This window comes from Drosophila novamexicana, unplaced genomic scaffold (assembly GCF_003285875.2).
Source record: "Drosophila novamexicana strain 15010-1031.04,08,12 unplaced genomic scaffold, DnovRS2.1 tig00000689-arrow-pilon, whole genome shotgun sequence".
In the NCBI taxonomy this organism is placed as follows: Eukaryota; Metazoa; Arthropoda; class Insecta; order Diptera; family Drosophilidae; genus Drosophila; species Drosophila novamexicana.
Window position 1 is genome coordinate 1408940 of NW_020824818.1, and position 18385 is coordinate 1427324.

Below are 18385 nucleotides of genomic sequence, written 5' to 3' on the forward strand. Positions count from 1 at the left end.
TGCAGTCACTGTGTGTGGAATTGTCGACACTGTGGGTGTGGCATTCCTTGGTTGCATTGGTCAACCACATGCAGAGCAAGAACAACAATATGAATTGACTTTATTGTGCGTAAGCTTTAAGTTACGATTGTTGGAATTCTGAGAAGTTCAACATTGTCTTGAATAGTTAACACTGAAGTTGAGTAATATTACATTCAATGATAACAACGATTTCTTGAGATTAATAATAAATATGATACAGAAAATTATAAGCCGAAAATCAATTGTAACTGGTGGCTGTATAAAATCGAACGCAAAATAAATCTCATTTTTATTCTTTTCTTTATTTTTTAACTGCTGCTAATTAAAAATTAAACAAAAACCCTTTTACAGAGCATTTTATACTCTAACTGTATTTTCACAATGCCTAATTTAATAATCTGGTTTCTACTTTGCATATGCTTTAAATTTCATTGAAGTTTAAATATTTTGAATACTTCTCTAAAAAGTTTAAAAAATATTTTCAGTAGGAAAATTTTGTAATTTCAAAAATGAAAATAGTACTCTATATTTTACACTTTATTTAAACTTTGACGGTGTTTTTATCTAAAGTAGCAGCCAACTTCGCTACGAAAGGTTGTTTCGCCAAGTTGCAACTCAAAATTCAAAACGCACAACTCCAAAAAAATAAATCTAGTATACCAGTTTGCAATTTTTCGGTGCTTGACGCATCACAGTCTGCTGATGATAGAACTGATAGCTTGATTACAAAGCTAGCACACAATCTGCTCAAAATATATAAAAAATTAAAACTAACATATAATTGAATACCACTTATAAGGTATTATCTATATATGTATGTCATCCTACTATTTTATATAAAAAAAAGCAATATAAATCATATGTAAAGTTCTGCACTTCACACTGCAGCCAAAAATTAAACGAAAAAATAAACTTTCAGCCTTCAAAATTGGTTTTGGAAAATGTTTTGCGAACTTGCAGCATCATTTGTGCGGCGCCGTAGCTGCCACAAAAGCACATGAAGCATGTTGCGCACAGCAAATTAAGTGCAGCCACGATACACATACAGACACACACATAGACACACACACGCACCCACACACAAGTTGATGCAGTTGCCTAACAGAACGAGCAGATGGCAAGACTTTTAACACTCCAGGGATAAAGTTTCATTAAGAGCTGCCTAACATGACCGGGACGGAGTCCAAAACTAAGTAAAGCCACAAGGCGGCACAGCAGAAGTGACAGAGCTTGAGAGCCGATGGGGGGAAGGGTATATGTTGGCTATACATATATGTATATATGCACAGACCGAACTATCATACTTCATAGTACGAGGCACTTCACTTCAAATTGCACTTGGGGCTTATGAAGCACACGCCCCTAGCTGAGGCAGCCGCCCACTTCACTTCAAGTGCATGTGAAACCGCAGTTGAAAGGCATTTATTGTACTTGTCATTGTTGTTGGGGGTGCTGAGGGGGGCCAAGTGGGCGATGGGTGCTCGGTGTTGGGTAGTGGGTGTTGAGGGGTTGTTGGTGTCAGCTAAAGCTGCGGGCTGCTAGCAGTCCAGACAGTGCGGCTGGCACCCGATTCCTTTGCACCCCATCCCACAGTTTGTATAGGAAAAATGCTTTACTCACTCTTATGAATGCCAATGCAGAGCGCTCATAAAAACTCCAGCTGTGTGTGTGTGTGTGAGTCTGCATGCTCTGTCTTTTTGTGTATTAGGCATTTGCTAAACGACCCTAGTTAACCTCCAGGCCAAATAATTTGCATCAAGCACTTGCACTCTCTGCCAACTCTTGGGCCAACAACTTTTGCTCAGAATCTGTTACGCCCTTTAGGGCATGTGGATGCGGCCCTGGATCTGCCCAGCCCCGCCTTCCCGGAGTAGTCTGTCGTTCCGACTGTTTGCCGCCGTCTTCTGGCCGCTTTGTCTATGCCGCTGCTTATTTTAGTTATGGCATTTGAAGCATTTTTGCCAAGTTTACAAGATTATGCGCTTAGTGTTTCGGCTGGCAGTTCTAGCACTAGTTCCGACTAACCCGGAACAAAACTTCACCCAAAGCATTCAAAAGTTTTTCTGTTCAAGGTGCAAATGAGTGTGAGTGTGTGTCTGTGTCTGTGTATATATACATATGTCTGTATAAGTGTGCTCGTATACATGTCCGTGTCCGTGTCTGGCCCGGGGTGTAATTAAATTGGTGCCACTTTGAGTGCTGCCTGTGTGGAATATGAAATGGGCAATAAAGCCAATTCTTAAAGTTATGAATTTCCAGACAGTTTTTGGTATTTGCTCTGAATATGCACTAAGCTCCAAATTTCTCGGTTCTGCTTTGCTATGGCTTTTAATTCCAGCAATAGACAGCGATATTACTAAGTGATTGAAAGCTAACGGATGAGACTTATGGAAAATATGAAAAATCAAAGCTTGAGCAACAAGTGCACAACGTTCAAAATTATAAAATTTGTGCTTATAAACGAAATAAACATAATTTTTAATTTGCATTTGAATGTTTCAGCAAAATACTTATTAACAAATAATTCATTTCATTTTACATTGGGCCTGGTTCAATTAAATGCGGTAATATAAAGGTTTTTTGTGTACACAACACAAATCATTTTTTTAAATTATTATAAATAGTGAGAATTAATTTTTGTTTATATATTAAATCGGAGAAATTAGAAAGTAAAGCCTGGTATGAAAAAGTTAATGTAAAAAGTTAATGTTTAATGACTGAATCCTTCTTCTTTAGTGGCCTTTTCAGCGCTTCCACTTTAACAGCTTTTGAGACCAGAAATGAGATTTAACATTATATGCTACTTACATATTTTAAAATTGTATTTCTCTACTTTTTTTTGTAAGCATACACCCCTTCCTTTTCGCTTGCTCGATGTGTGCTCAAGTTTTGAGCACTCTCCAACACCGGCAAAAGTATGAAACACTTTTTGATACATCAAGTGGGGCGCATTCAACAGTTGTGAACGTTGTTCATATTTTTTTGTTGTAGTTGTTGTTGTTGACGTTGTCATAAAATTTTCTGTAAGGGGCGGCTGTGCTTGACTTCAAATGCAAACAAAGCACAGCTCGAGCGTCAAAGCAACACTCGAAAATGTCAGGGAACACACACAACACACACATCACACACTCACACACTCTTGCAGCCGAGGCTAAACATAAACAATTTATGGAATTTATTAAATTGGGCAAGAGGCGCTCGCTGCTCCTGTTGTTGTTATTGTTGTTGTTGTTTTTGTTAAAGCCCTTGAGCCGCTGGTAAACAAAAAGTAAAAGCAAGAAGAACAAAATATTTAACACACGGCTAGGAAAATCTTTTGCTCTTCAGTGAATTTCTTTAGTCCTTCATAGAGAGGGCAGTTCGCAAACACTTGGGCAAATTTATGACAATGAGCCAACAACTCTGAGTGCTCATAATATAAATAACAAGCGGGCCAATGTGCAAATAGGCGGCTCGAATGGGCGTGGCCCGTGAATAGCCCTAGCTGCGTAGGCTAACTGACCGTGGTTAAGTGTGTTTCATGCTCAGCAGCAGGAGGGCATGACCGAATGTGGCATCTACAGTCGAAGTCGAGTCCGCCGACTGCGCCACATGTGTCGGCAATTGCGAAATTATGCCCAACGGGCCCAAAGGCAAAAGTGTAAAGGCAGAAAGTTGACTTTTTGGCCTCAGCCGTTTAGCTCCCGTATCGAATGAAATTCTCTCCGTCAGCCACTGCCATCTCCGGCTGCTTGTCAGCCTGCCAGGCTGCATTATTTTTTTATGTCTACAGCCTGCCGACAGGCTGCTTTTCACCTTAAGCAGATCCCAGCTGAAATTTACGACAATTTAAGTTAAACGTTTTGACAACACACAGCGAAATGCTTAAATCAGCCAAGAAGCCCAAACAGCCTTTTGTAGTAAGTTCGTCATAAAGAGTTACATATTTTTGGTGAAAAAGGTATCCACTACAAGTAGACAATATAATATGAATAGCATTTGAAATAGGAATCTTAATGAAATAATATCACTGTCCTTTTACTCTGGCACTTTTGTGTGTGATTTTTCTGGCTGATCAATTAACACTTCAAGCATTTAGACCCATTTGTATTTAACTTTTACTGATTTGATTGTCTTAAGAAATTGCTATCAGAGTGTTCTAAAGTCTCTAAAAAAATACCTTGAACTTGCTTTCAAAAATAATTGTCTAATAAAAGCAACAAAATATATATTTTATATAATTTCATACACGTTTTTGATAATAATATTTATTTCATTAAAGGGAAAGAAACGCTTAAATTTAAATAAAATATGAAATTTGAAATACGCTTATTATACATTTTTGGAAGGATGTTCCTTAGAAGCAGCTGCATTTTATTGCTAGAAATATTTTGTTTATTGAACCAGCAAGCTGTGAGCTGACTATAAATCATATTAAATTATTGAGGCAAGTTTCAAGTGTTTGCTTGCAGGGAAATTAAATAAATGTATAATCAATCTCGAAAGCATTCGGCCAACAATTTGTGCGTGAAAATTTTGTAGGTCTTTAGAATATCTTTGAGTTGCTTTGCAGAAAGCTAATATAAAATTTCTCAATTCTAAAAATAATATAAATTTAATAGACAAATTCTGGAACTAAAAGGTGTGGGGGTCAAAGCAATAAATATTGCTAGCTAAAAGAAATGTTTTTAAGTAATCCACTAAAACGAACAGTCAATAACTCATTCGATCAACATTAAACCCAAGAATGTCTTAGCTATTTATTAATAAAAAAAAAAAACATTCACGTGCCGCAAAAAAAGTATCCTTTCGAAAGCAAAATGTCGTCAACAAACAAAAAGGCTACCCCACGCTGTTTGTTGATTTTTAATTACTAGACCACCTAGAAGCCCGGCCAAGACATTGAAACCGTTTTCTGCGTCGGCCTGAGACAAGGGGGCCAAGAAAATTTACATTTGCTGGCCACAAAGGCAGCTGCCCACAGGAAAAAATAAAAGAAAGAGAAAATTTAATGAGAAAGGAAATAAAAGAGTTGCCGGCAGTTGACAAAAGTTACTGAATTATTCAACGAATGTCCTGCCAACATTTTAATTTAAGTTTGCGCTTCGTTGGCCGCTTAGATAAGAAACTCTCGTCCGTATTTATTTACACTTTGCCGCTGCTGCCAAATGACAAGCAGCCAAAATTAATAGAAAACTTTTCTTTCCGACGACAAACACAAATAAAATATATATATATATATAAAAAAGAAGAGAAAATGTGGAAAGTACAAATTATGCAGCAATTTCATTTTGATATTTTTGGCCAAACACTGGATGAAAGGCTGTTAATGTAAATGGCGGCCACAAAAGTAGCCAACGAAAAAAAGAAAACTTTTAATAACGTCTCCAAAGACACATTTTTGCGGGTCTTTGTCTTGTTGCACGCACTCTGACCAGAAGGGAGCGGGGGAGTGTACAAGGGAGAGAAGTATAGGGAGTGAAAGAGAGAGTAAAGACTCTTGTTCACACTTCATTTGCAATTCTGAGTGCGGCTTCTTTTGTTGTAGGCTTCTAGGGAAAGCCTGCGCGAGGCGTGGGGAGGCGTGGGTCGCCGCTCGACTGCGCCTAATTATTATTTTCACGAATTCAGTTGTGATTTGCACCAAGGACTTTTGGCTTGTCCTTGCTTTGATGGCCGTCACTTGATGTAAATTATGTTTATGCTTGCCTACTTTTGTGCGCGGCCTTCACTTACATGCCCAACCCACCAGCTCGGCTCAAACGCCACTGCCCACCACCCACCTCCCACATTGCAGTCCCATTAAGTTTTATGTGCAGTCTTCTGACTATACTGTGTATTTCGGGTCTGGCTTATTGTCCGGCTTTATGGTCCAGTTAAGACAGTTATTTGGAAAAGTTTTTTGGCCATCATTTTGGCTCTGATGTGCTGCAATTTGCCCGAAATGATTCGGCTTGATTATAGGATTGTGAGAGCTATATGTACTAGAAAATAATTCATTCTAATTCCAAAAGCGAACTTCACTTTAGAATGTTCAAATTGCAAGAGTCACAAACGGTGCTTCGAAACTCCACTTGACTAACTTTAGGAGTAAGCGATAAATATCTTTGCATTGAATAGAAGAAGCAGAAAATATATTTATATTTGAAATACAAATTGTTAGCCAATCAACGCTTATAAAGCTGCGGCAAATTTAATAATTGTAATAAATATCTAATAAATTAAATTAATAATAATAACTAATCAAATACTTTTGTACAAACACAAAAATAAGTACTAAATATGCTTAAATTTGGTTGAATTTTTGTTTATAAATAATATTATTTATAAACATAAAACCATTCAACATGATTTTATGGCTAAGCGTCAGCCATAAACTACTTTGCAACAAGCCAATTGTTGTTGTTCTTCTACCAAAACACAAGCCATGGCTCACAAATACACACGCACACAAACACACACATAAAAGATTTGTTAAGCAAGTTTACGTGTTGTAGCCGAAAACCATGCGTTGCCATGTCTGACTGTCTGTCTGTGTGTCGGGGTATGTCTGTCTGTCTGGTTGTCGACATATCTTAATTCCCATAACCAGTAAGAGTCTGCATGAATTTCAAATTCAATTTGGCGCATTTTACATAATTTATTAAACAAAAGGCTCGACAACGACAAGAACAACAACAACGATATAAAACGTTTTATTGCCCCACTTGCTGGCATTTATGTTTGTGTGTTGCTGTGTGAGTATAGCGTGTGTTTATTTGTGTGTGTGTGTGTGTGGGGTCGTCGGAGCTTTTTATATAAATAATTTAGGTGTGAAGATTATATGGTCGCGATATGGTTAAAATTGTTGACAACTTAATTTGTGAAGTGGTCTCGGTGGCCGGAAATGTTGGCAGCAAATGGCCAAAACCCACAACCCAAAGCGAGCGTAGGTGCCGCAGTTGCTACAGGCCACTTGCCGGAGCCTAGAAAAGAGTGGGAAAGAGCGAAAGAGAGAGTGAGAGCGAGGGAGTGTGGCTGGCAGAGCGAGAGCGTATTACAAATTGTAATTTAAATGCGCGTTGAAAATAATTTATGAGCCCGAATCGTGGCAATATTGCAAATAAAGGAGGCGCCGCGCTCAATGGCGTCACGCAACGCATATGCGGCGCGCACACAGCGCATACTTAATCTGCAAGACAGGTGAGAAATCAGGCAAAGACCGAGACAGACACAGACACAGACAGCGACACCGACACCGACACCAACACCGACACAGACACAGACGGACGGCAGCCACTTGCAACTGAAATTGAATTATTGAAAAATTAAAATGCTCAAAAGTATGCCGCGTGCTTCTACCTGAAAGCAGCAATTACGTGGCGCGCCAGTCTGTGATATATTGCATGAATAATGCACGGCAGGCACTGGCATTGCCACATAGCCACGCCCACCTGTAATTGCCGGCATCGGTTTGTTAATTGCTGCATAATTGTTTGAAATAAATTTACTTACCATGCGCTACTGCGCGAAAAGACGCCGCTGCCAAGCGCTGACATGGCGTATGAGCAATATGCTGTTAAATGTCAATCCACCATTGCCCAGCAGCGCTCTCGGCCTCCCACACCAGCTCTTGCACAATTTGCAATGTGCATTTTGAGCAATCGAGCATTAAATGGAGATTGAGTATTGTTCATTGTTCCACTGAGGGGCGGAAGCTGTTGTGAATGTGCGGAGGTGTGTGTGTAAATTGAGTGAATGATTATTGCATGATTAATTCAGCGTCCAATGCACACTGGGAATTGTGCATCTTGCAGCTTATAGGTGGCTGCGCTTAAGTCGAAAGCTGTGACAAATGACACATGAATACTTTGTGTCAGGCACAACTTGAAGTCTCTCAGCTTAAGCTGAAAGCAACTGCCGCGTGACATGCACATCTCATTAGCTGTTACTTAACTTAATTGGCATGTGGGGCACTTGAAACGGACTTTTTTCTACTTTCTCTTAAGGTTTCCTTGGTTATACATTAATGGTATGTTAGCTTTTTGCTAAGAATAAAATTGGTTAATTTAAGATTTTTGTAGTGATCTGCCCTTTTCTAATTCCATCTGATCATCAATTGAGATGCTTAATCAATTTTTATTTCTATAAATTCCAGCCTTTTTCTGCATTGTCCTCTGTTCAAATTTTGTTTTTTATCTTATTCCTTTCTGCTGTTCTCTCATTCTGATTAGAGCTATCTTGAAGTAAACTGAAGATTCGAATTCCTTTTAAAGTTATACAGCAAGTTTTACATGTAATCTAAATAACGTAAGCCTGAAAAATTTAATTTTCGTGCTGCCAGCTTAGCTTTAATCTGTTATTCTGGCATCATAAACCACTTTAACCCTTATTTCCCCGAATACTGAAGAGCGAGCTGGCCAGAATCACATTAAGACATGCAGGCGTTGGCTGTGCATTTGTCACAATCATTTATTAATATGTTAAACACAGTCTAAACGAACCCGCAGCAACAGCTGCCACCTGCCACCTGGCACCTACCATCTGCCTGTTGGCAGTTGCACCTTAGTGGCCCCTCAGCCATTGCACCGTAATGCTGAACAGGAGCTAACGGTGGGGCAAGGACTTCAAGCTGAAGCTGACAAGCACGTAGCATAATTCATGAAAGTGAGAAAGGGTCGAGCACCAGCAGTTGCTGCCCTCAACTCCCCAATTGCCACTGAACTCACGCTCCCCAGTTGCTTGCCATGTTTTATGTTTTCGCTCACTTTCTGACTTATTTTGCACATATTTCGTCTTAATACCCTGTGAAAACAGATGAATTGTGTATATATTTAATGTATAATAAATGTATTAGAATCGGCTAGCTCTCAAAACAACTTCATATCACAATATTAGCTTCATCTAAGTGAAGAAATCTAATACAATATTATGAAAATGTATCTAATTATATATAATCGAAGGCTTCTTTGAACATTGAAGAATTGTTTTATATGAAAGAATTCCAGGAATTAATTGCTTAAATAGGATTGGGCAGTGCTTTACAGGCATCTTCTACTCAAACAGCTAAAAGTATTTTAGCTTTTTCTTGCTGCAACTGTTAGCTTCACATTCTCATATTTATAATATTTGTTATGAATAATGAGAATTTGTTTCTTTTGTTTTTTGTAGCTGTTGTTTTTTTTTTTTGTGACATTGCTGGTAGCTAAATTTAATTAAAGTTCTTAATGAGTTTTCCATCGCAGCTCAATCAATCAAGATGCTTGAATTGAGCCATTAAATGCAAGCTGGCTTTGTCTTACAAGCGATTACATTGTCAGAGCCAGCCAGATTCCGCCCGAACCCGCCACAACCAGCTGGGCAACTTGCCAGCAATTTCTTCGCCAATGAAGTTCGAAATACTTGAAGCGAAAAAAAAACGGCAGCCACAGTTGCTCAACTGAGCTGAGATTGCAGTTGCTTTTAAAACAAAAGAAGTCCCTGCATTTATATATATGTGCATTTTATATATGCAGCTGGAACTAAATTTCGAACTGGTTCTGAATGTGTGTTTGTGTTCCCAGTTCGAGTTCATTTGTTTGCCAAGTTGCCAAGTTGGCAAAGTGCATTTTGCCGCAACCAAAATTTGTTTTGCGGTTTTGCATATAAATATCTGAGCATCCACACACGCGACGTCTCCAGCTCCCGCTTTCTTTCTCTGCTTTGCTTGCATTTAATATTATCTGGTAAGCATTTGCTTTGCTTCGTTTTTCGTTCTTGCCACAATTTTTTGCCGTTTGCAACACGTGTGCTTGCTGCAAAAAAAAATCTGTTGCATACTTTTGGGCTTTGGCTGCCGTTCATTTTGTTTTCCTTCGCCTTTCATTCTTTGTGTTGTTATTGTGGCTGCCGTTGCTGCTGCAGCTACTGCTGAGGGCAAAAGTAAACAATTTGCATAAAGCATTTCATATGCTGTAGCCCCTTTTTATGACTGCATTGTAAATTATGGTAATAGTTGCCTCCTGGATAGTTGCCGGTATTACAACTTAAGTAAATGTTGCGACTTGTTTGCCATTTCAGTTTTTCTTTTTCTTATTTTGTGTTACTTTCGGCATTAAGCGCGTAGCCAGATGAACTTTTTTGCGATGCCTTAATTTTTTTTTAAATATGTACTTACTAAATTTAATGATTTAAAATTTGTATCTAATTAAAAGTAAATAAAATAACAGTTATCTAATTTAAGTAGAAACAAAAAATATAAATGCTATTTTTATGTTGCATAAAGGCCAATCAATTTTGTAGACCACCTGTGTCCAAAATGTTAAAGCGTATGAAAACGGTCTGAAGTTCCTTTCTGTGAAATATTTTGCTGCTCCAAAGTAGCTGTGAACAAGTATAGACTTAAGTCAGTCCATGAGTCTGTAGGCAAATCATGTCATAATAATTCTCCATTTATAAACTTAAGTTAAGTTGACGGTGAATATTTAATGTAATCTCATCTCTGACATTTTTACGCGCTCTAAATGCAAGGGCTAGATGTATAATACAACAAATTTAAATGTTATATTTATATTTGTATATTTGTACCAACTATATAAACATTTAAGTGTAGTCACAACAGATTCAGCTAAGCTTGTCTAATATTTTAATAATAAACAATTGTTTGTGTCACATAACTCAAAATTAAATTGCATTTGTGCTATGCTATTTTTCACTTGCAATTAATAAGCCGTCAGTAAGCTTAAATGTAAATAAGCATTGGTTTTCACGTGCTCGATGTTGTCTGGACAAGCAGCCAATAAGCCAGTGCCAAAGTCATTTAATTGCATAATGAGCCAGAGCTGGCATTTAATCAGCTCGTTTGTCAACAAAGTGCATATACAATAGTGAGTGCAGAGAGAAAACGACAGAGGAAGAGAGAGAGAGAGATATATTTTGTGAGAGAGTAGCGAGAGAATAGTAAGTTGTCAGACATTGCCGAGGCGGAGAGAGTGGGCAACGGCGGGCAGCTTGTCAGCTCTCAACTAATTACGTATACGCAATGTGATTATGAGCTGCAGCTGATTTGGCAACTGTCAAATGTCAATGGCGTGTGATTGGATTGGCTTGATTGGTAGCCACTAAGCTCGCCCTCCACACAACACTCCCGCTGTAAAGTAGCCAACACTGGCATCTCCAGTTTTAAGGATAATGGCCACACCATAAGCCATAACGAGCTGAGCATTTGGCAAATGAAACCCGAAAAGCTGGGGCCAAATATTTGTTGACATATTGCGGGTTTAAAATGATTTGTGCCTGCCCAGCGGAGCAGCGGCATCGGCAGAGGGACCAATCCCCGAGAATTAAACAAATACATTTGAATAATGGCAAGCAATCAGCAAACAAAACAGAAGACTGATTGCTGGCAATAAAAATGGACCATAAAAAGCGATAACATCATATTTATAAGCAACCAGCCCTCCCCCAAACCTGCCTTGGAGTCGAGTCGGCACTCAACAAGCAGCCGCAAGCCGCAAGCCGAACAGAAATAAAAGACGCACATGGACACACAGCCAAAGTCCGGGGCAACATTCCCATTCCCATTGCCCCATCCTTGGCCCGATATGAGCTCCCAGAGCTCCCAAGGCGGCCAGCGTTGAAAGCGATTATATGCGTAAATATAAAAATGGCGAAAAGACAAATAAACGACAATAAACGGCCGGGCGTGGAAGGCGCGTAAACCAAAAGTAGCCCCGCCCCCTATCCGATCAACAAGCAAAAAAAAAAAGAAAAAAATCAAAAAGGAAACATGGCCAGCAAAAAGATGGGCCCATAAAAAAGAAAACCAAAAAGGGCAACAAGGGTCAAGGCGCCAGCACAGTGGATACAAAAATATGCGGATATGCGTCAAATCGGTTGCGGCGAACTAAATCAAGTTAAACCAACTTATTTTCATACATTTAACTAAACATCTGTAGCATAAAATTATATAATTTTAAATAGAGCTACTCGCTTGACAATCCCATTTATTTATAATTCTCAGTTATTATCAATTCTTGACCATTTTTCCGCGTCACGTTGACCCACAATTTCAGTAGGCTTGCTTTTAAGGCAATTGTTGTAATCTTTTTCCAAGCTTAACATCAGTTTTGTTTTTTTTCTCATATAGAAACATCTGGCATCAACAGAGTTGATACTATAATTTACAATAATATTTATTAAATGTAGGAAAAGTGAATTGCAATTTAATTATCGTTGATAAAAGTTGTAATGCATTACAAAATTAGCTGTTCACTGTTTTCCTTGAGAAGAGACTTAATTTGCAATTTAATTATTCATTTTTTTATTGTTATCCTTGACAGGAGTAGTCATCAAGTACTTGAGACTATCTTATAAAAATTTATATTTTTTCTTCAAGATCGTTTATTTTCAAGCCATATTGCTAAGCTCGTGCTAAAGCATATGTATCCTTTATGTCGTACTCTAATTATATTAATAAACTTTTTTAATACGGCAGTCAGATTTGGAAATAATAATATAATTTTCATATGATTTAATTTTGTAATTGAAATTAATTTCTACTTAATTAACGCAACTTTCCCAATGTACAAAATAAGGAAAATTGTTTTTTTCATAACCAACCATACTCTTCTGTTAAGCTTAACATTTCATATCTTATTTTGCGTTTTGTATCACTGTGCACGCCTTGAGGCAACCTGAAAACGACCACACAAACTGAGTAGGCGGCACGTTCCCACAGAGTTTTCGCCTCTTATTGTGTGCTTTTTGTTTATGACGTCCATTTGGTGGGTGCAAGCAGCCGATATTAGATTCTGGTTTTGCCCAGGTGGACACACAGACAGTCTGTGCATTCTCCTCGTCTCCATTCGCTATGTGCAGTCCGCCTACCTCAATGATTTGTGCGTTTCCGGGCAGTCGCGTAAATGTTGACGACTCATTTTAATGCCCGGCAAAGACGTGCAGATTTGCGATTTGCATTTGCAGTTGATGTACAGAGGGGCATTCAAATGTTAAGCGCCCCATAAATTTGCCATAAAATTGAGTTGCGCTTTAAATGGCCAGCGAGGCGCCTAAAAGTATGCCGACAATTTGTGTTTACTCGCTTGAAATAAAGTAAAAAAAAGCGCAGTCAAATTTGCTTTGGCGCCGCTTTTTGCAGCTACTTGTTCTGGCCCGACCCCGCCCAGTCGGAGAGGCGGCTCATTGAAACTGGCGGCCACTTTTCAGCGCGTTTTTGTTTGCACAAAGTCCAAAAACCAAAGTCGGCCCGAAACGAAACGAAACGAAGCCATCGGCGAGCCTGATAAATTGAATGGTCAGCTGCGTTTGCATAAAAAGGCCAATTCAGGTCCTGGTCCTTAGCTTAGGTGAGCCAAACAACATTTGCACGCCAGATCATGGAGGAGTCGAGTGGACAGTGAGCTGACTGATTGCCAGTCCAACCCCTGCCACATGTGGTGCCAGCGTCGAACGGCGAGCAGACGTTTGATTATTACCAGTCTTTAACATTGAAGCACGCTTTAAAACTAGCAAAGTATTTAGGGCATTAGCTACTCAATAAATTAAAAACAGTGCAGCAGAGAGGGGCAATTGCAAGCAATTGACTGTCATCAGTCTTTCTTACTGATTTAAGCTAGCAAGGTAGTTGGCGCTAGGGAAACCCTATCAATTTAAAATATATTTGCAAAGCCTTAAGCCAATATATGTAAGCTTCAAAATACTCTATATATTAATTTATTGACAAATACTTTGAATTAGCAACAAATTATTTTTAAGAAAAATAAGAATTTATAATTTATATTCCAGACCAGAGTACAATTTGTTTAAGACTCTTCTCTGAATATTAAATCCTATGAGTTAAGCCAAGTGATTAGTTATATTAGTGCTGTAAAAGGCAACATGAATGCCAGATATTTAAGGGTTCCTTTGAACATTTTTAACAATTATTCTTTTCCGAATTAAAGCTCAAAATACTGAGTTAAAGTATTTAAACATTATTTAAGTATTTGACTGGCTCCAAATTAGTTGAATTGTTACTTCAAACAAGTATGACGCGTATTTTAAATAAACTATTATGCAAGGAAACTAGGTTTACATTTTGGCTAATTTGCACACAAACAAAAATTATTGTAAATGTTAATATTTACACTTAGATTTTAATATTTTACCTATGGTTTTCTGCCAAGAGGTGTTTCATTAAACCTTAAATTAATTTTTAATATTAACATATTTAAATTAGTGCTTATCATATTTAATTTCTATAGAAAGTATATCGACTTACTGGAATTTTTGTCAGCTACTATCGAATCTACTCATTAATTACATTGAATTTTTTAATCCTACTATATTTTAACGCATTCTAACTGATCACATCAGATATCACATTCAGCTGGCAGCTGCTGTCCAGAATTACGCAAATAGAATCCCAGACAAATCGGCAGGCCAAGCAGAAAGCTTATGAAAAACTGCTCATTAAATTTCAGCTTGACGTTCGCGAGAAAACAATTCTTGAATGGCAAAAACCGGCAAATGCAGCCCTGACAGGTGAAATTGAATGAAGGGTGTTGCGCTTTCCCCCGAAATGCTAAAAAACTGAGCTCCAAACTATACGAAAAACGTGCTAAAACGTAAATCAACAGCGAAAATCGTGTTGAGCATTTTTCATAGTCCAAAAAAAGAAGAGAAAAGAAAAACAGAGCGATGGACAGAGAACATCGGGACAGAAGTGAAGGCAAACGGAGAAAAAGCATAAACAGTAGTTGCTGCACAGCAAACGGGATTGAGGGGGAGGACTTGAAAGTTGAAAAGTGGCAAAAGTCCAGAGGGAATCGGAGATTGGACATGGCTTTGGGTGTCGGCCACCAGCAAGTGGGGGGCAAGTGGGGCTAGCGATTCTTAAGCGCCGTTTGCAGTTGTCCTGCTGGCGGCTGACTCCTGTCTCCTGTGTTCTGTCTCCTGACTTCGCAACGTAATTCAATATGCAATGCCGTGTTAAAAGCTGTAAAAATGCTTAAGCGTTTTTCAATTTACCAGTTTTATTTTACGAACAGCGTCCCTGAACACATTGACCGGAATGAGATTTGCAGCTAACTCAAATTTCTTAAATGCTTGTGGAACATTTGCAAGTGTCGAAGGATAAGGGGACTGTGCTGGAGATGGGTCGGGTCTGAACGAACATTGACATGCGACACGGAAATTTTGTGTCCTGAAAGTCGAATGTTAACTAGAGTTACAAAATTCACAGAACCACGGATAAAGCGGAGGCCCAAAAATGAACACTTTTTAAAGGTCTATTAATACAAATTTTTTAAGTTATCCTTAAAAGGGAAGAATAGATATTTTGCTTCTGGGAACCTATTAAATCTATAAATAATTAAAATAAATAAAAAATATATAAATAATTTAATGACAATTACATAATGCAATTTTTGATATTGCAATAAATTTATTTACTTAATATACACAATATTATTTAGCCAAAGACGGTAATAATGATATAATATAATTCTTACAGTTGAATAACATAATGTCACTGTAATTCAATTAAGAAATATTTTCTGTTAAATAAAACTTTTTGTGCTCTCACAACGGAAAACCTGCAAACGTTGCAATTTGCGACAAAAAACAATTAAACTTGAACTTTTGTCATAAAAAAGGTCATGAGAAACTAAAAGCGCAGCGTGAAAATTGTCGTATCAGCAAAATAAGGCGACAGCAACAGAGTCCACAGGACACGGCAGGACACATTGGCGCAAAGTTTTTGTCCAAGTTGGCGCTAATTAATTTTTATTTATTACGTATACGAATGGGCAGCCAGAATGTTTTCCCAATGAAATTATTTGACCAAAAATATAATTAAATTTTCTAACTGCTCCTTTTTGTGCACTCTTTCGTCCTGCAGGCAAACACACACGCGTGGATACACAGCAAACGGCACTGGAAGGTAATTAATTTAACGGCTTTCAACTTAACTTTGTGCTATTTTTTGTTTTTAATTCCCTTCCTTTAATATTTTGGTGCTTGCCCGCGACTCGCTGCACTTGCACCGGCTTATGGAACGTATGCTGAACGCGCAACATGCCCCATCAAGAGTCAGTAAAAGTGCGACAGAGTCATGTCAAAGAAAATGTGTGCGCCACATTTGTCATTGGCTCTGTATTTTCTTTTATAAAAATAAGTTTTAAGCGCGAACCACAAAGTCAAATATGGGCCAAGCAAACTTTTACACAAATTAACTCTGCCACAAATGGCTGTGCGGCACCCTTCCTGTTAACTTTCTGCTTCTGCTTGTGTTTTCACAGATGCGGACATGCCACGCTTTGCCGAACCCATTGCTAATGTCACCGTCTCAATTGGCCGCGACGCGCTGCTCGCCTGTGTCGTGGAGAATCTCAAGGGCTACAAAGTGGCCTGGGTGCGTGTGGATACCCAGACGATACTTTCCATACATCATAATGTAATATCGCAAAATAATCGGATTAGTTTGACCTACAACGATCATCGATCGGTAAGAAGTGATACAATAACATTTTAATTTGTCTTTATAGTTTTGGGGAAATTTTCAAATATTTTGTTCGGACCTACAATTTGGTTTTTTGGAGCGTAGGGCTCTCTTGTTAATTTTTATCAGAAAATCATATCTTTCCTACTTATCTTTCATGTAGACGTTATGATCCTGAATAGTAGAAATGTAATTTATTATTATAGCCTTTGCAAATACACGTGTTTGCCACTATCAGTCGAATTTCATCAAACTTTTCTGTTATATATTTGATTTATTTAGTGGTATTTGCACATCAAGGAAGTAGAGGAAACGGATCGTGGCTGGTACATGTGCCAGGTCAATACGGTAGGTTTTATGTCTTTAATTTTATTGAAATTCAAGCAGAAAGTGAAAATTGATTTCTGCTTATATTACTTTAAGGATCCAATGCGCTCCAGGAAGGGCTACCTGCAGGTGGTGGGTAAGTTGACGACTTCAGCAATTCGCTGGCAATCGAACCACAATGCACACATCTCATTCTCTGACTCCGCTCCGCTGTGCAGTGCCACCCATGATAGTCGAGGGCATGACCAGCAACGACATGGTCGTCCGTGAGGGTCAGAACGTATCGCTGATGTGCAAGGCGCGTGGTTATCCAGAGCCCTACGTCATGTGGCGTCGCGAGGATGGCGAGGAAATGCTAATTGGCGGGGAGCATGGTGAGTAATCAGCTTCGCATTTACAATCCGCGCACACAACGCTTGCTCAATGTGGTTTCTCTTCTCATGCTCCTCTTTCCCCGTCCCTTTCCAAAAACCAGTCAATGTCGTTGATGGCGAGCTGCTGCACATCACCAAAGTGAGCCGGCTCCACATGGCGGCCTATCTGTGCGTGGCCTCCAACGGGGTGCCGCCATCAATAAGCAAGCGGGTGCATTTGCGAGTTCAATGTGAGTATTTGGGAGACTGCTATGGATCAAAGAAATCGTTTTTAAATGCAATCATTAAATATAAAAATATAATCGAGTCTTATGAAAAAATCCCAATACAAAAGTAAGCTTAAAATTGTGTGATCCTTTGAGGGAATACGTACCCTGTAGATTTTCCATCAATAGAGTAAATATTATGCTTTGAATTAAAGCTATGCTAATACTTTTCATATCGTAGAAAATAATTAGCCATTAAAATTGATAAAAGCATAGCAGAAATTATTGGGAGAAAATAGGAAATTTGTAAAACATACTATTTTGAACAGTAAAAAATCATAATTAGGTAGGAATACCTAATATTTATAATATTTATATAATATTATAGTTTATATATATATTATAAAATTTGTATATGTATTCTTTTGGGTGAAATATAAAATTGACGAGCACCCTCAGATATTTGTATATAAATTTTTTTTTATTTCTATATTTGTTGAGAATCCTTCAGTATAAAACTTCATTTTTGTAAGAATTTGCAAGCATTTATTATCAACAAAATTAACTTGTTTACCTTGTTCACCTCTTCATTACCTAACATAATTAACAAATGTTTACAAATAATAGATACAACTGGAGATATTATTCGTACATTTGTGTCTGGAAGTCGAGTAGATTTCTATGAAATGAAACCTAACCAGAATAGTTGCTAGTTTAAGAACCGTGTAACAATCTTATATTGAACTCCACGTGCCGGCGCGTAAAATCCATTTTTGGGGAACAACTGTTATGAAACATTTATGTGCCATTCGGTCGGTGTGGCAACCCCGAGTGAGAAGCGCCGTGAAATGCGTAAAATACACAAAGCAAAGCAGGTGCGCAACGTGTGTGCTTTGCTTCCCCCAGCCCGCTTTGAGCGGCACGCATCGAATGACTGTTGCAGCTTCGGGGCAATAACCGCAGCTTGTCCTCAGCATTGGCACACGAAATAGCAAGGGGGGTGCTTCGGGGTTGCACGC

At 38.5% G+C, this 18385-nt stretch overlaps 1 protein-coding gene across 5 annotated transcripts in view; it reads left to right on the plus strand.

The window, feature by feature from the left end:
- LOC115763302 (lachesin) overlaps window positions 1–18385 on the plus strand; it is a 78938-nt gene that overhangs the window by 42456 nt on the left and 18097 nt on the right. For all 5 annotated transcript variants that reach the window (XR_004017894.1, XR_004017893.1, XM_030705793.1 and 2 more), the window contains exons 3-8: window positions 15860–15901; window positions 16260–16465; window positions 16742–16807; window positions 16883–16922; window positions 17005–17160; window positions 17262–17390. Coding sequence is in view for 3 of the 5 variants with exons in the window: in XM_030705793.1 (XP_030561653.1) it covers window positions 15860–15901; window positions 16260–16465; window positions 16742–16807; window positions 16883–16922; window positions 17005–17160; window positions 17262–17390 (639 nt within the window). In the remaining 2 variants the exon portion in view is untranslated. The remainder of the gene's footprint in view (window positions 1–15859; window positions 15902–16259; window positions 16466–16741; window positions 16808–16882; window positions 16923–17004; window positions 17161–17261; window positions 17391–18385) is intronic.